At 36.1% G+C, this 21,579-nt stretch overlaps 1 protein-coding gene across 1 annotated transcript; it reads right to left on the bottom strand.

Moving 5' to 3' along the window:
- Positions 1–7,380: 7,380 nt before the first annotated feature.
- Positions 7,381–21,342, bottom strand: LOC142341350 (E3 ubiquitin-protein ligase Itchy homolog). The gene is made up of 6 exons (XM_075392277.1): positions 20,947–21,342; positions 18,049–18,184; positions 15,080–15,217; positions 12,852–12,999; positions 8,210–8,385; positions 7,381–7,755 (listed from the first exon to the last, which is right to left on the bottom strand). Exons 1-6 carry the CDS (start codon positions 21,246–21,248, stop codon positions 7,495–7,497), a joined length of 1,161 nt encoding a protein of 386 aa, XP_075248392.1. The 5' UTR covers positions 21,249–21,342; the 3' UTR covers positions 7,381–7,494.
- Between the last annotated feature and the right edge of the window lie 237 nt (positions 21,343–21,579).

Genomic DNA, 21,579 nt, shown 5'->3' with positions numbered 1-21,579 from the left:
TTAACTATACGCCTTTTTATATGACCGAGATTACTAACATAACTGCAATTGTCTATAGAGATAATACTGCAACAGGCCGGTCACCCAGCATGCAAAAAAAGGGGCAGCAATTCTTTAACATTTAGGCCAAAACAAGTGAGAACCCCAGAAGTTGCTAAACATCATAAATTTTCTCGGGAAGGAAATTTTTAGAATGACGAACTTAAAATTGTATGGGATAAAATGAGTTTCCGATCCGACCCCATTTAGTGGGGGAGGACTACATGCTCATCTGGTTTTGTTTTTTTGTTCGGTCAATTTTCTCGGATCTAAATATTTTACTTAGAGAGAAACATTAATAGGGTTCTACTTCACTTCACCCCTATTCATTTAACCCCCTGTCATTTAACCCCGATTTATTCGCCCCTCTATCATTTAACCCCGCTATCACTTCACCCCTCTATCATTTCATCCCGCTAATTAACAGTCGACATTAAAGGCATGTTTTGTCATAATTAAGTGGATAGATTAATCCCACGTTCGGTTGTGATAGTTTCATATCAAGTCCCACGGGCCGCTGAGGCATGGCCATGGCCCGCGAGGCATGGTCAAATGATTTTATTGCTAATTTAATAATCCTTATTTTATAGGGATTAAAATCGGGGTGAAATGATAGTGGGGTTAAAAGATAGAGGGGTTAAATGATACAGGGGTGAATAAATCGGGGTTAAATGAATAGGGGTGAAAAAATGGGACACCCATTAATAGTATCATTATGAAACGCTTCGAAAAGTGAATTGTAAATTGGAACCAATTCGGAAAATTTTGTCTATTTTGAGGACTTCACGGGCCGAGGTGTCAATGCAAAAAAACCGCAATGTAGATCTTATATAATTTTCCGATTTTAAGCGTTGATCTTACAAAAATTTGCGTTGAACTTAGCATTGAGCTGACAAACTTTTACGTTAAATTTAACGTAGATGTAACACCTTTAACGATCAATTTAGCGTAGATGTTACACCTTTTAATGTTGAATTTAGCGCAGATCTTACATAACATTGCGTTGAATTTAGCGTTGACTTCACATAACTTATAAAGAAAGTGGTTTGTGAGAGAAATAAGGTGCCGTGGCGCTGGGGTGGAAGAAAGGAGATGCAAGCCGGAAGGAAGGGGTTCGAGTCTCAAAAACAGGGCTCCAAACGTTTAATTTTTGGGTGATCTACGCTATACTCAACTTAGAATTAAGTAAGATCTACACTTAGAAACTCAAATTTAGAGAAGATCTACTCTTAGAAACGCAAAATTATGTAAGATCTACGCCTAGAAACGGAAAATTCAATGCATTCACACCGCAGAATTTTCTAACTTGTCGAAGCCAGTTATCGCCTATCTTACATAAACTTGGCAATATTCCTTGGCCCTGATTATGCAGTTTAGAAATTTTTGTTAACATTCGGAATTTAGCGGCACTTTTTTTCGCTGTTAGCATAATTTGTAACACACAAAGGTATTTGCGAGAATATGTTAACGAGCGGTTGGTTTTGTCATAAGCTAGCCACTGCTTAGTGGGGCTAGCTTTGGTTTGATTCGACTACGCAACTTTTAGTTTCTAGCCCAGTTAATAAATAAATCAAATAAAAAAACTGATATTTTAATAATTTTCAAAACATTGCAAAATTTGAAGAAAAAACTGCCCGAGTTCGCAGTGCACATTTTCAAAACTATTTTTTTGCTCTGGAGCTCTGTCAAATAACCAATATGCAAGACTTGAAAAGCTTCGTTGGCCAGTAATCATTGTTAAACTCAGAAAAGGACAAAAATATTCAAAAACTTTGAAAACAAAAGCAAATTTTCAAGAAAATTCTGCTAGAATTCATGATATTAAAGTCATCAAAACCATTTAATTGTCTGAAGAGACTATTCAGTAACCCTATTTCCAACTTTAAATAGTTCCACTGGCTAAAAAAGATCGATAAACTTGGAACATGATAATGAGTTTCCGAAAATTTGAAAAATAAATGAATTTTATTTTAAAAATTGCTAAAACTGGAGTCAATAAAATATTGATGACCATTCCACTAACTCTGGAAACTTTGAGATAGCTTATTATCAAATTTTGGAGGAGATCCCTAGGACCCTGGTGCCGCAAAAAATGATAGATGTTCAAAAATATTCAATAACTTGAAGAAGCTGAAAATTTGATTAAAAATTGCTGATTTTACAACCTTCAAAAAAATTCTATTACATTTAGAAGCTATGTACTAACAAGTATTCAAACCCTAGAGGAGCTTATCTGGTTCTTGAGGCTGGAGAAAGCTAAAAAAAAATGACAAAAAATTTCAGAAAATTTGAAAAAAGTTGCATGTTGCATAAAAAACTGATAAAATTTGGGATAAAAGTTGAAAATTAATCCCTGGCCAAAATACATTTTCCTGTAATTTTTTTAATCAAACTCTAACGGAGGTTTTCTGTTAGGCAGAAGAACATGAATAATGACAATAAATGTCAAAAAAAAAGAAAAAAAATTGCTAAAATTCGTGGTGTTAAAATCTTGAAAAACATTCCATTACATTTAGAAAGTATACAGTAAGCTATTTTTAAAGTTCAGAGAACGTTCTTTGGCTTTTCAGGCTGGAAAAACATAAAAACTGACAAAAATATTCAAAAAACTTGAAGAACATTCAAGTATTTTTAAAAAAATGCTAAAGTTTGTCATATTAAAAAATTGTAAGCAATTGCATGGCAATTAAATCTTTTTTTCAGTAACTTATTATCCAACCCCTAAAGACTTTTTCTGGACCCTACGTCTGTAAGGACAAGAAAAATGAAAAATAAAAGCAAAGATATTAAAAAAACTGCACGTCTTTTTTTCAAAAAATTGCTAAAAAATTGTCAATAAATTGCAAAAAATTTTATGATTTTGAAAATGTTAACCATTCCAATAACACTAGGAACTATGTAGTAACCAATTAGAAGACCCAACAAATAGGGGTCTAAACTTTTAATTTTTGCAAAGTCTACCTTTTTTATACTGCTTGGATGCTGATGTTTCATTTGGATAATTGACAATGGACGATTTTTATAAATTCCACTATGAAAAAAACTAACGTTCTTCATTTTTGTGATAATTCAATACTGTGTTGGCATTTCGCTTACTTTCTTAGAGGTAAAGTCACATGGGAGATTTAAGGGGCATTCTGAACCTGTAGACTGTTTTGTAAGAATAGCTTTTTTTTGTTAAATGAACGTAACCAACTAACGTTGGGCGAACTGCTCTCAAACGACAAGCGAGCAGTTGGCTTCGTCAGTAGCCAGCCACGGCTTAGTATGTGGGCGAATAATGCAAAAATAAACATTTCAAAATATTGAAAAAACTGCACGTTTTTTTCGCAAAAATTCTAAACTTTACGATTTTAAAAAGTTAACCATTCCACTACCACTAGAAACCATGTAGTAACCAATTAGAAGACCCAAGAAATAGGGCTCTATACTTTTTATTTTTGCAAAATCTACTTATTTTTATACTGCATGGATGCTGATGTTTCAGTTGGATAATTGACAGTGGACGATTTTTATAAATTCCACTATGAAAAAAAGTTAACGTTCTTAATTTTTGTGATAATTCAACACTGTGTTGTCATTTCGCTTAATTTCTTAGCGAAAAAATCACGTGGGAGATTTAAGGGGCATTGTGAAACTGTATACTGTTTTGTAAGAATAGCTTTTTTTTGTTAAATGAACGTAACCATCTAACGTTGGGCAAACAGCTCTCAAGCGACAGGCGAGCAGTTGGCTTCGTCAGTAGCCAGCCACGACATAGAATGCGGGAGAATAATGAAAAATAAATGTTAAAATATTGAAAAAACTGCACGTTTTTTTCGCAAAACGCTAAACTTTACGATTTTAAAAAGTTAACCATTCCACTACCACTAGAAACCATGTAGTAACCAATTAGAAGACCCAAGAAATAGGGCTCTAATATTTTCATTTTTGCAAAATCTACTTATTTTTATACTGCATGGATGCTGATGTTTCAGTTGGCCAATTGACAGTGGACGATTTTTATAATTTCCACTAATAAAAAATCTAATGTTCTTCATCTTTGTGATAATTCAATACTGTGTTGTCACTTCGCTTAATTTTTCAGAGGTAAAGTCACGTGGGAGATTTAAGGGGCACTGTGAACCTGTATAATGTTTTGTAAGAATAGCTTATTTAGCTAAATGAACGTAAAGGACTAACGTCGGCGAATTGCTCTCAAACGACAGGCGATCAGTTGACTTCGCTAGCAGCTAGCCACGGCATAGTGAAACTAGCTTTAGTTTGATTCCACTTTGCAATTTTTAGTTTTCTAGCCCTGTTAGTAAATAAATCGAAGAAAAAATTGATATAAAAATAATTTTCAAAATACTGCAAAATTTTAAGGAAAAGCTGCACGATTACGCAGTGAAGATTTTCAAACCTATTTTTTGGCTCTGAAGCTTGAAAAGTAACCCATATGCAAGACTTGAAAAGCTTCGTTGGCCGGTATTGATTGTTAAACTCAAAAAAGGAGAAATATATTCAATTATTTTGAAAACTAAAGCGAATTTTCTCAAAATCCTGCTAAAATTCAAGATATTTAAGTCATTAAAACCATTTCTCTGTCTCCAGAAAACTTCCAGTATCCCTAATTCTAGCTTTAAATAGTTCAACTGGCTCACAAAGACCCATAAACTTGGAACATGATAATACCTCTCCGAAAATCTGAGAAAAATGATGCTAAATCTAGGTCAATAAAACACTGATAACCTTTCCACTACATTCGCGTTATGAGAAACTTTGCGAAAGCTTATCATCAAACCTCGGAGGAGGTCCCTGTAGGAAAAACTGATAAAAACATAAAAAGATTCAAAAAACTTGAAAAAATTGCCAATATTTTAAAAAACTGCTTATATTAATATCATGATAAATATTCCGTTACATCTAGAAGCTATGCAGTAACCTATATTCAAACCCCAGAGGAGGTCATGTGGCTCTTTAGGCTAGAAAAAACTAAAAAATGACAAAAAATTTCAAAAAACTTGAAAATTTGCAAGGTACATAAAAACACTGCAAAATTTTGTGATAAAAGTTGAAAACTAATCCATGGCCAAAAAGCATTTTCTGAAATTCATGGTGTTAAATTTTTGGAAAACTTTTCTTTACATTTAGAAACTTTACAGGAACCTATTATCGAACCATAGGATATTATTGAACCCAAGGAGGAGGTTCCATGGCTCTAGAGGCTGGAGACACCTGTCATACACTATTTAGATTCGGCCGTTACTTGCAGAGCGCGTTAAATTATACCTTTCAAAAGTACAATTCGTTGAGCAAAATCCAAAGTTAGTCTACTTTCGCTTACTTGTGGTGCAAGATACAAAGAGAGATTGACAACTGAATTTGAATTAAGATTGTGAACTTATGAAACTCAAGAGCTTGTAAGCAACTGAAGAAGGTGTGATCAGACATGTCTTGTCACGAGCCGGGAAACCAAGAAAGGATGAAGATGAACAACTTAAGTCAAGGAATGAACGAACATAAAATTATAATCTAGGGCAAATGAAATTGAACTAAATTATTTGGATTGTTTGAAATTTTACTGCATCAAATAAATAAATGAAATATGATATCCATGGGTATCACAACACTAAAACCTGACAAAAATTTTCAAAGAACTTGAAAAATGTGAGTTTTATCAACAAAAAAATTGCAAAAATTTGTCATATTAAAAAATTGAAATCTATTTCATGGTAAGAAAAAATTTTTTCAGTAACAGTTTTTCTGGACCGTGCGTTTGGAAAGAACTGTCAAAAAAATTGAAAAAAATTGCCCGTTTTGTCAAAAAAAAATGCTAAAATTCGTGATGTTAAAATGTTAACCTTACAACTACCACTTAAAACTACGCAGTAACTTATTAGAAGACCCTATAAGAGGTTCCTGGACACCTAGGGCTGAAAAACTCAAAAAATGGGAAAAAATCTAAAAGCTTGAAAAAAATTGTGAAATTGCGCGTTTTTAGCGATCGGTTGTTCGTCAGTAGCCAGCCGGGGGGGGGGGGTGCACCGGGGGTCTGATGGGAAGGGAGGGATGTTGGGAAACAGTGGGGTGGGGGAGGCAACAGCGTGGTGGTTGATGTGGGCAATAGTGGGGGGGGGGTCAACAGTGGGGGTGTCTTCAACCTCTAAGAACCGCCCTTAACACCATAAGCATAAGTCTCCAAAACAGTTTGAGCCGAAACAGAGCTGAAAGGCTCTAAGAGCATTTAATGCCCGCTGGGCGTTACCTGTTGATCCTGTTTTTGAGGACAAAAAGTCAAATGCGTCAGACGAAATTTCGGTCAAGCGAAAAATCACATAAAAAGAAAAGAACGACAGGACTAATATAATTGCTAGAAACTGCGTTTGAGAGCAATTAATGACCCTGAGGTCTTGTAAAATTTTGAGTTCTGACTGTTCTGAGGCTAGGTTGGAGTTAAGTGTCCACAAACTTTTATTTAGTTCCATTGCTACAACAAAACTATAAAAATTAAACCCCGCAATCTTCTGTAAGCGACAGTTCGAATCAGACCTAAACTCTCAACTATAAACTGGAAGTTCGCTGTGCATTTTTGCTTTCACTGGCCGAATTCTCAACAAAATTGAAGACTGGCGATCCTCCAAATTGCCATGAGCAGGTAGATGGCCGTTCGAAAAAAAAACATCATTTATTTCCCATGGTTGAGCAATGGTTTATTCTGGCGCCAAACACCGGCAACCTTTCTCGAACTTCCTCGAACTTTCCCGCGTGTTTCCTCAAGTGTTATTGATTATAATCTTTGATTAAAAATTTTAGTTGAAAGGAAGTATTTCATTTGCAAAAATTGTTACTATGGTATGGTATGAGTGATATAATGTTGACAATTTTGATCATAATTCTGTCAAGTGAGTTCAAATCAGTTGCTGCTTTTTGGAGTATTGAGGGGCCATTGTTTTGAAACGAAACCAAAAGAAGAGAATCCAGGATGAATTCCGCGACCCAAGACAGGTATTGGCCAGCTATAACTACAAATTACTCATAGTCAATCTGGACAACGGTCTGGCCTAAGGTCTGTTCGGTCTGGCCAATGGTCTGGACAACGGTCTAGCCGATCTCTGAACAAAGGTCTAGCCTAGGGTCTGTACGGTCTGGCCCACGGTTTGGACAACGGTCTGGCTAAGGGTCTGTTCGGTCTGGCCAATGGCTGGACCAGTCTGGCCAATACCTATCTTTGGGTATGGTCGGTCCGGCCAAAGCCTGTCTTGGGTCGCGAACTTCATCCTGGGAAACCATTATCAACAGGTACCAAAAAGCATTAGTCTGATAAACTTAATTTACAGAGTAGATAAGAAAAATCTCCAATAACCCAACAATCCGATGATTCAACTGTTCAATAACATTATATATTTTGACGAATTGCAATATTAACTCATATAAAAGTCATGTACGCGTGTAAAACGTAAATTAAGATAAATTTTACTCGATTGCAAATCCCTCCGTCTCCTCAACTGCAAATAAGAGCTTCTCTTTCAAAAGGTCATAACTCTCGTAAGCTGGCAAGTCTAATCGGTTGAAGCATGTGTGAGACTTGGGCAATCGATTCTGGTCATCGCCCATTTTTTCAATGCAGAATCTTTTGGGTCCAGAGGTACCCATGAGGTCTTTGAAGCCCCCGATTGGCAGACGACATGTCCCCGTCACAAATTGCAACAGTCGCACTCGCTCGTCGTTGTTAATCTGCTCAAATATCAAAATTAATGCTCATTTTGGTTCCCGACTATTAACTGACGGGGTTATATAGAAACTAATCTTATAAGGGGTAGTGTAATTAGCGTTACATTTTGACTTTTTGTCTTCCCCTTAACCAAATATTCCCAAAAAAGTAATTGACAAGGTACGATAACTATCGAGGTTGCGACGTTGAGTGACAATCTAATTCCTTTTATTTGAAAAGCATCAGTCTAGTCGAGAATTCAACACATTTTTAGCTCAAATAAATGCCAAATTTAGCTGATTCCAGGGAAAAGGAGCTGAACGGTCTGAAGTTGGCGAGGGAAATAATCTTCAGCTGTGAATTCAAATCAGCTTTTTCTGTTGTTTCCTGAAAAAAAGTGGAGTAACGGGAGGCCGGGTACTACTCCACTGGCGTGTAATCTGGAAGAACCCATTTCAACCTTGATCTGATGTATACCTCCCGGATGAAGTCCCAGAACCACACAATTTGTGGGTCAGTGCGACTGTATGTCCTGTACACAGTGTTGTGTTGCCAGTCCTCGATATCAATCAACTTCACTCCACATAACATCACCTCCAATTCCCTCTCATCGAAAGGTTTCAGCCACGAGGGTGACACTATCTCCTCAAAACCTCAAAATTAATCAATGTCGCCTGTCAAGATGATAAACCTCTATAGCTACCAATTCGAGCAGAATAGGCGTTTGACAGAATGAGAAAAACTTAAAATTGCAGAATGATTGACTTCCATTGGCTAAACAATCTGATTAGTTATATAAACTGGGACTGAAAGCCAAGTCATGATCAGCGCTGAATCAGTGAAATTGCCAGTCTTGGACCAGTATCGTATTAGAGCACTTATTATGTCACTTCTGAGAATTTGAAAGTATTGAATTAAGTCTTCATGTCTTGACACGCCTTATATCAGTCCGGCCAAAAGTTGACTTTTAAATAAATTTTGGCAATTTTACAAGCCTTAAATCAATCATAGCAAAGACTTGTCAATTCTTGAATCAGTCCTAGGTAAGACTTGACAGGTCTTGCGCCAGGTTTTGTTAACAAAAAAGAAAGACCAAAATTTGAAATGACTTGCCTTCGAAAATTGTCAGAATATACAACCAACTCCTGATCATCATCCACCCCCATTTTGGTTTAATAAATAATTCATTTTGGTTGAATATGTATGATAGTTTGTACACATCTTGCCCTAATTTTATGCTAATTTTTCAAGCAAAAATTATTCTTAAAATCTTCACCATAATTGTTCGGACCCCACTTGTTGGGGGAGGAACTATAAACTCAAATTGGTTTTTTTGTTCAGACAATTTTGGCCGATCGATATATTCATCGTAGAGAAATGTGAGTGGCATCATTAGAAAGCTCATTCAGCGTAGAATTCGAAATTAAAAAGATTTCGTTTTTTTTTGAGGAGTTATCGAGGTTTAAATTTCATGTCATCACGGGATATTTGGTTCACTTTTGTTCACCTTTACCGTAATTTTTGTTCGAATTATCATTTCTATGAAAACTTTAATTCAAAATTACATTTCGCGCCACAAAATAAATTAGTTTTGTGTTCCTAATAGACGAAAGGCGATAAAAAGACTAGTTCTGGTCTCAGAGGGAAGTTTACTATAAAAAAATCGAATTCTATTTGAGAGCCTTTATAGAAACTTTTGCATATTTTTTATGTTTTTTTTTCTTTTCACTTAGATATTGAAGTTCCGTTAATGGCAAACCTCGTTTACAATCATATGAAGCCCGAGGAACAAAAATTTTATTTCCAAGGAATCAATCATATTTTTTTTGGATTCGTTTCTCAGTTTACTTTTGATTTTCTTTTTGAGGTTCTACTAATTTTTTGGAATCCTAGGGCACAAACTCGTTAACTAAAGGTGCAATAGGTTTCGTAATGAGCATTAATTGAACCTATTTATTGATTTGAGTGGACAGCTAATGGCTGTGAAAAAAAGTTTCAATCTTTTTTTTAATATTAAACAATCATTACAAAATTTTGTAAACTGTAAGTCAGTCTCCGCAATGACAGTGCCCCCTCCTTCCTCCTGCAACCAAAATTAATCTCGTTAGCGGTTTTATCTTCAACTATTGGTTATAGGACTTCAATGCCACAAGATTTCAAAAACATTTTTTTTATAATATTTGGACATTTCGTATTATTGGTTCCTTTTGAAATCGTATCACGTTATTCTAACATTGATGGCTCCCATTGTTTTAGCGAAGACATTCAATGGACCGTAGAAAAAGTTTTCAGAGAAAAACTTATGGTTTAAATGACTTCGACACTTTCTTCTCGCACTTTTCTGATGAATTTTTGGATTTTGGCGGTACTTGTTGTTGTTTCCATAGTCAGTGACAAGTTGTAATGTGTTATTGATGGCTTTTGAAACATAAACATCCATTGTCGTCACCTTGAGGCATAATTTAGCGTGTCTAATGCGTTGTCGTGCGTTGAAAGCTAATGAATTTTTTGACGTTGATAATACGGGTTTTCTAAAAAAACATTTCGTGGTATTAATGTATTTTTCATTGCCATACGACTCATTGTGATGAGTTATCGATGACCTAAGAATAAATATTTCATTATTTCCCATAGAGGCAGAACTTGGCGTGTTTATTTGTTTCCTTCGAAAAAGCTATTGATTATAATGGTTTTGATACTAGGGGTTTTCTCAAAAAGTTCGTGGTTTTAATATATTTGTTTACATTTGTTGTTTTTCAAGTCATTTTGTAACAATACAAACAACCCCATTGTTGTTAAAAAATTAAAAGTTTTCACTGAAAAGTTCATTCTCTAATGGCTTCGACACTTTTTCTCGCTTAATTCTTTTGAAATTGCTGTTTCTGACTTTTTTATTCTCTTTAGGTAGCCGTAGAATGCTGACCGGTCTCAAAAAATTGCAATTGACAATTAAATGAATGGTTTTACCCGAAGCAGTCAATTTACAGCAAATATTCTAAAAGCTTATGATATCATACATTTTTAAAGAAATTTCAAACTTTTCAATTTTTGTTGTCCTTTCGTCAACCTGTAACATTATTCTCGTCATTGAGAGGTCCCATTCAATTTTTCGAATTTCAAATAATAACATATATACTGATATTATGTTGTAACTGATGTTTTGATTTGTGGACAATATGCGTTTTCAAAAAATTTTTATGAGTGGTGTATTTGCTTTTCTTTTTCTCTTCTTTTAGCACATTCAGGTAATAACAGATCCCAGTGCTTTTCTCATGTGACTCAAATAAACTTATTTATGCTTTCAGTAAAATTTTAGCTGAATTGGTATAAATAAAAACTGAAATAAAAAAACAAAATATTCATATAATAGCTAATGATTTCAATGGCTTCAATAATTTGTGTTTTTGCAAATTGATCGTAATTTTTTGAGAATTTCTGCGTCTTCAGTCCGTTCCTATGGCTTAGTCTAACCAAGGACAGGTCATATTCGTTTCATAATGACTTTTTAGTAAATTTATGAAGAATTATTTCGTTATAAGCTAATGATTTTTTAGACTTTTGAAACTATTTGGTTTAAAAAATGTTGATTGATTTTTGATTTTAACCTCATTTTTTCTTCTCTTTGTCCCCTTGTTAGCCAGTCTCATTAGGGAAAACATCCATCTACTGTATAGTTAGGAAACATTTGTGTATTTAAGGTTTCATCTGATTGCATTTTGACGTTGTTACTAGGTGCTTTTAAATTTAGATATTGGTTTTCTGCCGTGAAATTTTTGTTTTTCCTTATTTTGTTGTTGTTTTTTCTCGTAGTCTTTTTAATGGCATATCTCGTGAGCGCTGTAATGAGGCATTATGTAATTCAATTAGTAGTTATATTTTGTAACAATTTTTCTAAACTCAAACATCTATTTTTGTTATCTCTTCATTTGGTTGACAATTAACTCAAAAATGTAGATGAGCTCGGGTCGGAACATCATGTACGAACGCACATTAACGAGCCTCCTTGTTGACATTTGTTTATAACTGCATATTATTCAAGACTTACCAAGTCCTGACCATTACTTGACTCAAAGCTTGTTATGTCTCGGACAAATCTTTACAAGTTTTGTCAAGTTATATGATTTAAAAACAAACCTGATGAGCACTGATTTGTACACAAAAACGTGAACAAAACGTGTACTCCACTGGATAAAAACTGATCAAGACTTTAAATTCGTTCCCGAAAAGCAAAATAAATGTCAGAAATGGTTATTTAAATCAATCTTTGTCCCTTGATTATCTGTGGTGTCGAGTCGAGTTGCTGAAAAGGTGGTAAGAAATTGCGTTTTAAGCAACAAATTTAAAAATTGACCAAAGAGAGAGGGAGTGAATTAATAGGCAGTAGTTTTATTTTTTCCGCTCTTTTGACTGGATTAGCGTGTTCCTGCGAAACTATTAATTGATGGAGAAGACGCTCAAGTTCAGATCCAGATTATGCGCTTGACAAAGATCCTAGTACGTCTTAAGATGCAAAATTTAAAATATGAATGTTCAGAAACTGCATTAATCACAGATTAAAAAATATTTTCATTTCAACTCTCATGGGTCTTGGAGATGTATTTATGGCAGGCGATTTATGGTCAACCGTGGTAGATTTTGAGCTCTCAAAAGAGCGCAAATCATGCTGCGCGTAGCTGTTTGGTACCATAGTATATCTGACGATTCAATTTTGTCACGCCACCTAATGTGACCGTAGCTTGCTGGGTTACGGGTGGAACGATGTGCAGGAGGTGGGGATCGGAGTGAACTAATGTGGAATTGAAGGGGGGTGGTGAAGGGAGGGGGGATGTGGACACGCCATTAATTTATGTCTCCAACAATTTCATGGCACATAGAGTCTAAAAAGCCGAAAGGTTCTAAGAGAACCCAATATTATCCGGATGTTACCTGTCTGTCCCGTTTTGAGGACAAAAAGTCGAAAGGGTCAGATGAATAAACGGTCAAGAGAAAAAAATTGCATAACTAATATACTATATAAAAAAAGACAGCAGCACTAATATAATTGCTACAATCTTCATTCGAGAGCAATTAATATTTTTGATGACGGATTATATATGCTTGTGAGTGAATTGACTCTAACCTTTCAGAAATGCCTTTGCTTGATCTTTGACGCCTTTGTTGACCCTTGCATCGATCAGCAGACTGATATACTCCCGTTTGTTTCCCTCATTTACATCTATATCTTGCCCTCCCGGCTTCAACTCCTCCTCTTTCACCTGGCCCAAGTCCTCCAAAAAAGGGCACAGTGCCAGTTAGCAAAAATCTGATTTCGGACTATCAACCTATGCACTGACTTTTGCGCGTTCATCTATGTCTCTAGACCGTGTAATTTTGAACGCATGACGCCTCCTTTTGCGTTCATTTTGGTTTGGACATACCAAATTTGGTGTGGGACTTCAGCCGTTGCCTCGAATATAATTAAGTGCAATGCTGTTTAGGTGAAATGCTGGTGAGTCAGTTTTGTATGTACAGAAGCAGAAAAAAATTTAAAAAAAAACCGAGATTGCTAAAGAAAACGCAGACTTACGAAAACAATTTTGCTCGACCCAAAGGACTTTAGGTCGAAAAGAATTTGGCCGGATTTATAAAAGAAATTAGCGTCGACGTTAATAAGGGTCCTCAACCGCGTAATTTAGCTCAATATTTAACCCCCATCTGGAATTAACAGGTCTCTTAAATTAATGGGTTAATTTAATTCAATAATTAACCCCACCTGGAATTAATAGGTCTTTTCATAAATTCGAGGTCTAGAATAGAGAATGTATTGTTCGAGAGGAATCAATCGTCTTAGCTCGAGATTGCAAACCATGGTGATTTCTCATCAGAGCAGTTTTGTTCGCAAAGGAGGAAAACTTTGCTCACTGTTACGAGACCCTAGCCTTCGTCAAAAGTTCACAAAGCTCTTAATATTGGTTGAACGGTTGTCTGTGGTCACAAGAGCAATAGTTTCCCGGAGCAGTGGCTCAGATAAATTCAGCTCTCAATCATAAACCTTCCAGTCTGTTTTTATGCATGCCCATTTTTCTGAATATGAAAAGTATTCAATTTACTGTAGGCTTGTAGACGAACTTTATGAGTCATACATATACGCACAATTTTGAAAAGTTTGCTCTCTTTCTGAGATTCTGTAATAATTTAATGACCTCCACCTGAGTCATGCTGATTGTTATTCTTCACTCTGAACGAAAAGACAAATTAACTTAAGCGCTTACTCTACGATGCAATTAAATACTACTTAAATCACATGTAAAGCACTTCAAATCCGCAACTTTAGCCCCCTGATATTATTACTTTTATGAGTGAATGTTCTACTGAGCATAAGTTAAAATGTATCAAGTGTAAAAGAAATTAATTAAAAAAATGCAGAAAAAATTATCACAAAACAAAACTAAATCAATGAAATCTTTAAATCCTTGTATCTTTTAAATAAAAAAATTTCACGAAGAATTTCGATCAATGTATCAATCCACGACGATCTTCCCCTACCCGACCTCCGTTTCCACAACCAACCCCACCGCACCTCCTTCCTGCCATCTAAGCTCTACACCACCCCAATCCCCCCTCCGCCCAACCTGCATTGTTCTAAACTCCATTCTGAACTGAATTGTTTCTAAACTCCACTCCCAAACCGCAATCTCACTGTTGTCCTTGTAACAGATAACAATAACAGTTAGCGGCCATTTAACCGTTTATCGTCATTCTCAAATTCGAAATTTTCAGCTGTCGATTTCCTCCTTTCAGACTATTTATGAGCCTCCTGCATGCTGATTATTTTTCAGTCTGTTCATGCTGAGTGAAGTCTGTCAATCGTCCATGCTCAGGTCTAGCGAAGTCTGTCAATTAGCCATGTTCAGTTGGAGGCCAGAAGTTGAGCAGTTTCTCTCACTGTTAGTTCTATGACTAGTCTTAGAAAACAACTTTATTCTTATGTTTGAATGGTTCAGTACTGTTTTAAATTGATAACTGATGAGTCTTTGCTGATATACTCTGACACTCAGATCCGGGTTGTAATAATCTTATTACTTTAGAATATTTGTCATAGGAAGCTCGGTAGAAAACAGAATAATTATAAACATCGAAAAATCAAACAAAACTCCAAATAACCACAGTCCAAAACGGCTAAAGGATCTTTGCAAAGGGAGTTTTCCGCAATATAAATCTGAGCAATTATAAAAATTTCATTACCTAGTTTTCCGAAGCTGTGAAAGCTTGAAAAAATTCCAGAAATTATAAATATAACAAAACAAAAACGAAGTTAACTTTTTCGTATCTTAAATTTCTATAACTGATGTGCGTCTCTAGTCTTACCTCGAAAGTGTGAACGAAGGTCAAATACATGTCATCAAGGTCGCGCAAGTCCATCTCATCAATGAAGAGGACTGAGTTGTAGAATTCGGGGTCAACTGACTCAAGGTCATGCAAGGTCAAAGGTCGTCTCAGGATCCTCTAAGGACGGATGAATTTTGAGTATCAAAAAACCCTTTCCAATAGTTTCTGATTCTCTCTTCTAGTTAGTTAATTAACTTATGAATCATTATTTTGAGTTCTCGTTAATAATCTGTTCAACCCAGCCATACTCTAAGTTTCTCTCGTGCAAAATTACACAATTTTTTTCATGTGAAGAAAAATCACAAAATTTTTTGTGTGGAAAAACTCTTGTGTAATTTCCAAAAAAATTTTTCTTCGTATGCTGAATATTTACACTGACGCAAGTTCTGATCTGATCGTTCTTTTTCCTACCCTATTTTATGTCTTTTCCATCTGGCTCATACCCCCCAAAGTTCACTCTCTCAGTAATTTATTCTGGACTATCCCTCGTTTCGGTCTGTTCGGTTTTTCTAAGACTGTTTGGTTTGGCCCCAGCCTTTCATTTGGCCTCTTCACTCTAACCCGTACATGTTTCTGACTTTTGGTCTGTTCTGTTCGGCCCAAATTGTTCTTACGATCTGCTTTGCATTGCCCGTACCCCAAATATGGTCTTTTTAGTCCCTTCCATGCATAATTTCTTGTCTGGGTTTAGGTTTTATAGCATCATTTTGGCATGACTCGTGGCCTGGCTTGAGTCAGTTTGGTCTAACCCCGCGTAACCAAGTCTAGTATAGCTTAAGGTAATCAACTTATGTTCCTTATAATACAGTGTCAAGTTATGTGCAGTTTGGCCCAAAGTTTGGCCTTGGGTCAAGATCTATTCGGTCTGGACTTGACTTTTGGCCTGTTCCAACACTTCACTTTTGGTTTGTTTAGCCTGGACTGACCTCTCTGCAACCGAAATCCGTCGGTCTCATACCAGTTATGGGTCGAAGGCCAAATGTTGGGTACAAAAATGCAATTTTGAAACAAATTGTTATGTAATTTTTTAAGCAATTTTTTGTCCCGCATATATCCTTTAACGTTGAGCAATAAAGCCAGAGAGGACAAATGTGAATACCAGATTCGATAATAGTTAATGATTCCTTTCGCAAAGACCACATTCTGTACGCCATGGAACGATAAGTCTTTTTACATAGCTCGCTGAGCACCTTAGCGCTGCTAGTAGCTACCTGCTTAACTGACACAAAAATAATACTGATATCAGATTATTTAAGTTATTTTTCCTTCAAAACAGGGGAATGTTGAGGGTTGAGGTGAAGTGGAAGGGGCGGGGTTGGTGAATGGGTTGGTGAATTCAATAATTAACCCCACCTGGAATTAATAGGTCTTTTCATAAATTCGAGGTCTAGAATAGAGAATGTATTGTTCGAGAGGAATCAATCGTCTTAGCTCGAGATTGCAAACCATGGTGATTTCTCATCAGAGCAGTTTTGTTCGCAAAGGAGGAAAACTTTGCTCACTGTTACGAGACCCTAGCCTTCGTCAAAAGTTCACAAAGCTCTTAATATTGGTTGAACGGTTGTCTGTGGTCACAAGAGCAATAGTTTCCCGGAGCAGTGGCTCAGATAAATTCAGCTCTCAATCATAAACCTTCCAGTCTGTTTTTATGCATGCCCATTTTTCTGAATATGAAAAGTATTCAATTTACTGTAGGCTTGTAGACGAACTTTATGAGTCATACATATACGCACAATTTTGAAAAGTTTGCTCTCTTTCTGAGATTCTGTAATAATTTAATGACCTCCACCTGAGTCATGCTGATTGTTATTCTTCACTCTGAACGAAAAGACAAATTAACTTAAGCGCTTACTCTACGATGCAATTAAATACTACTTAAATCACATGTAAAGCACTTCAAATCCGCAACTTTAGCCCCCTGATATTATTACTTTTATGAGTGAATGTTCTACTGAGCATAAGTTAAAATGTATCAAGTGTAAAAGAAATTAATTAAAAAAATGCAGAAAAAATTATCACAAAACAAAACTAAATCAATGAAATCTTTAAATCCTTGTATCTTTTAAATAAAAAAATTGCACGAAGAATTTCGATCAATGTATCAATCCACGACGATCTTCCCCTACCCGACCTCCGTTTCCACAACCAACCCCACCGCACCTCCTTCCTGCCATCTAAGCTCTACACCAGCCCAATCCCCCCTCCGCCCAACCAGCATTGTTCTAAACTCCATTCTGAACTGAATTGTTTCTAAACTCCACTCCCAAACCGCAATCTCACTGTTGTCCTTGTAACAGATAACAATAACAGTTAGCGGCCATTTAACCGTTTATCGTCATTCTCAAATTCGAAATTTTCAGCTGTCGATTTCCTCCTTTCAGACTATTTATGAGCCTCCTGCATGCTGATTATTTTTCAGTCTGTTCATGCTGAGTGAAGTCTGTCAATCGTCCATGCTCAGGTCTAGCGAAGTCTGTCAATTAGCCATGTTCAGTTGGAGGCCAGAAGTTGAGCAGTTTCTCTCACTGTTAGTTCTATGACTAGTCTTAGAAAACAACTTTATTCTTATGTTTGAATGGTTCAGTACTGTTTTAAATTGATAACTGATGAGTCTTTGCTGATATACTCTGACACTCAGATCCGGGTTGTAATAATCTTATTACTTTAGAATATTTGTCATAGGAAGCTCGGTAGAAAACAGAATAATTATAAACATCGAAAAATCAAACAAAACTCCAAATAACCCCAGTCCAAAACGGCTAAAGGATCTTTGCAAAGGGAGTTTTCCGCAATATAAATCTGAGCAATTATAAAAATTTCATTACCTAGTTTTCCGAAGCTGTGAAAGCTTGAAAAAATTCCAGAAATTATAAATATAACAAAACAAAAACGAAGTTAACTTTTTCGTATCTTAAATTTCTATAACTGATGTGCGTCTCTAGTCTTACCTCGAAAGTGTGAACGAAGGTCAAATACATGTCATCAAGGTCGCGCAAGTCCATCTCATCAATGAAGAGGACTGAGTTGTAGAATTCGGGGTCAACTGACTCAAGGTCATGCAAGGTCAAAGGTCGTCTCAGGATCCTCTAAGGACGGATGAATTTTGAGTATCAAAAAACCCTTTCCAATAGTTTCTGATTCTCTCTTCTAGTTAGTTAATTAACTTATGAATCATTATTTTGAGTTCTCGTTAATAATCTGTTCAACCCAGCCATACTCTAAGTTTCTCTCGTGCTAAATTACACAATTTTTTTCATGTGAAGAAAAATCACAAAATTTTTTGTGTGGAAAAACTCTTGTGTAATTTCCAATAAAATTTTTCTTCGTATGCTGAATATTTACACTGACGCAAGTTCTGATCTGATCGTTCTTTTTCCTACCCTATTTTATGTCTTTTCCATCTGGCTCATACCCCCCAAAGTTCACTCTCTCAGTAATTTATTCTGGACTATCCCTCGTTTCGATCTGTTCGGTTTTTCTAAGACTGTTTGGTTTGGCCCCAGCCTTTCATTTGGCCTCTTCACTCTAACCCGTACATGTTTCTGACTTTTGGTCTGTTCTGTTCGGCCCAAATTGTTCTTACGATCTGCTTTGCATTGCCCGTACCCCAAATATGGTCTTTTTAGTCCCTTCCATGCATAATTTCTTGTCTGGGTTTAGGTTTTATGGCATCATTTTGGCATGACTCGTGGCCTGGCTTGAGTCAGTTTGGTCTAACCCCGCGTAACCAAGTCTAGTATAGCTTAAGGTAATCAACTTATGTTCCTTATAATACAGTGTCAAGTTATGTGCAGTTTGGCCCAAAGTTTGGCCTTGGGTCAAGATCTATTCGGTCTGGACTTGACTTTTGGCCTGTTCCAACACTTCACTTTTGGTTTGTTTAGCCTGGACTGACCTCTCTTCAACCGAAATCCGTCGGTCTCATACCAGTTATGGGTCGAAGGCCAAATGTTGGGTACAAAAATGCAATTTTGAAACAAATTGTTATGTAATTTTTTAAGCAATTTTTTGTCCCGCATATATCCTTTAACGTTGAGCAATAAAGCCAGAGAGGACAAATGTGAATACCAGATTCGATAATAGTTAATGATTCCTTTCGCAAAGACCACATTGTGTACGCCATGGAACGATAAGTCTTTTTACATAGCTCGCTGAGCACCTTAGCGCTGCTAGTAGCTACCTGCTTAACTGACACAAAAATAATACTGATATCAGATTATTTAAGTTATTTTTCCTTCAAAACAGGGGAATGTTGAGGGTTGAGGTGAAGTGGAAGGGGCGGGGTTGGTGAATGGGTGGGTGACTGAAGCGGTCAACATTTTAAGATCAAGGAATACCCTTCACATCATGAATTTGTCTCTTCACAACAGTTTTGGTGAATCGCATACTTAGAGACTAGTAAGTGTAAGGCTCTAAGAGAGCTACTCAGCCAATTAAGATCCTACGGGATTTACCCGTTTTTGAAGACTAAAAATCGGAACAGTCAGGCGAAAATGGGTAGAGCGAATCATCGCATTAAAAATATACCACGGGACTAAAATAATTGCTACTAACTTCGTTTGAGAACAATTAATTACTTAAACAATACTTTGGCACTATTAGTACTGTTATGGTCAATCAGGTCGCCCGTAGCAGCTCTCAAAAGCATAAGAGCAAAAGAAGGGGCCTTCTGTACCGTGGCGCACACGAGGTGGCTGAAAGTAAACGTCGAGCAAATTATTGTCTGTTGTTTGTCGTTCGTAAATTATTAATCGGTTTTGAGCCGGGTAGTTGATGTTTCAAGCTTGCTCCGAAAACAAAATACTTACAAAATTTTGTTGATTATTTTTTCATTAATTGGTCCTCACAATCACAAATCAAAATCACTGTTATTAGGGCTAAATTACACACTTTCCCCTTAAAATTCCTTAAATCACGTTCAATATTCAACGTTTCATTGTATTTTCAGAAATCTTTGTTTTATTGAAAAAACTTAAATTTACAGTTATAGATAACAAATCCATTTGAACACAACTAGTTTGTGGAAAACACTAAGCTGAAAAATTTTTGAGATTACTTTTTTTCAGCTAGAAAAGAAAATTGTTTAATTGATAACTTTTTTACAATGCAAAAATTTTGGTCGACCCAAAAGAAGGTAGATTATCAAAACAAGGTCAACAGTCAACAAATTAATAATTGATTCAAAAGGTTGGTTCGATGTGAGGTTTTGTATTTCAACTCAAATGATCAGTCGCAGGCAGCCATATGACAACTGTCCAAACAGCAGTGTTATAGACTAAGAGACTAGACAGAAAGTTTTTAATCTTGAAAACAATTCTATCATACAAACAATTCTATCAATGCTTTATAACGCTTTTTATCTGTTTCCTTTCATTTTTGTCACCTGTTGAAGTGATCACAGGGAAAATTTTTCAGGGGAAAAGTATTACGACTTTTCGTTTATAGCTCGAACTTTATAACTGTGGGCACGAACACTAACATCTAGCTAATTAATCAACCAAATAGTATGATGGTTCACTTTTGGCCATATCTCACACTCTAATGCCCTTTTTATGTGTATTAAGATACGTATTGTGGAATTAAAAGGCAAAATGAACCAAATGGTCCACTTTATTCGGCAGAGGCGCTGGGCTCCTAATGAAAATTAGAAATTAGTTCGAGAATATTTGAAAACCCTGAAACAATTGAAAAAAAAATGCAAATATCCTCACAATCGGAAAAAGCAAAAGACTGCGACAAAAGACGCCATTGTAATTGGTGTAATCAAACACGGGTTTATTTTTATGTAACTGAAGCAATAATTTTGTAACTGCTTAACTGCTAAACAATCTTTTGAAAGTACTTACCTTTTGTAAAAGGGAACTGTGAAGCTACAATCCAGAAACCTGCTGTGAAACAACGCCATAGCCAAAACCCTTCCCACGAATTGAAAATATTTCAGATGTTCCCTGTTCACGTGCGATGACGGGTTTATCTTCAGCAAATACGACTGAGTGTTTGCATACTCGAATAAACTAAAATTCGGATTCAATAACTCTTGCGAAATTAGGAAAAACCATTCTCGGGAAACACCGCCATAATCACGCGCTTCCTCGCTTCTGAACTGAACGTGCAACCCTTTTCGTAATTCACCCGCTTCTTTTCGCATCACGAGTTCAAACGAGTTTTTGAACAAGTTTTCACGATTTAATTCAAGCTCAACCTTCCCTTTCCCACAATTTTGGTAACATTGACACTAAAAATTGGATCTGTTTCCCTCATCACTTTTATCAGGTTTTTTATTTGTTCCGTTTGTACCCCCGCTTATTGGTTGCATATTACTCTGATTTAAAAAAGTAAGCAAAAAATGGTATTTTACTAGGTAACTGCCTGTTTTTATGTATCATTTTCAGTACCAACGCGAATCCCATCTGTTTTGAAATTTGAATGAATCGAATATAAATGGAGAGAACCTTCACTCTGCCATAGAAGAACACAGA

The sequence above is a fragment of the Convolutriloba macropyga genome, chromosome 6 (assembly GCF_964194025.1).
Source record: "Convolutriloba macropyga chromosome 6, txConMacr16.3, whole genome shotgun sequence".
In the NCBI taxonomy this organism is placed as follows: Eukaryota; Metazoa; Xenacoelomorpha; order Acoela; family Convolutidae; genus Convolutriloba; species Convolutriloba macropyga.
Note: the sequence above shows the minus strand (reverse complement) of the source record. Positions and strands in the feature narration are given on the sequence as shown.

Coding starts and splice junctions, on each gene's coding strand:
- LOC142341350 (XM_075392277.1), bottom strand. CDS start 21,248: ATGCGAAAAGAAGCGGGTGAATTACGAAAAGGGTTGCACGTTCAGTTC. Junction 15,218..18,048: donor CCTTCGTTCACACTTTCGAG/GTAAGACTAGAG, acceptor ATCCGTCCTTAG/AGGATCCTGAGACGACCTTT. Junction 7,756..8,209: donor TCTGGGACTTCATCCGGGAG/GTATACATCAGA, acceptor ATATTTGAGCAG/ATTAACAACGACGAGCGAGT.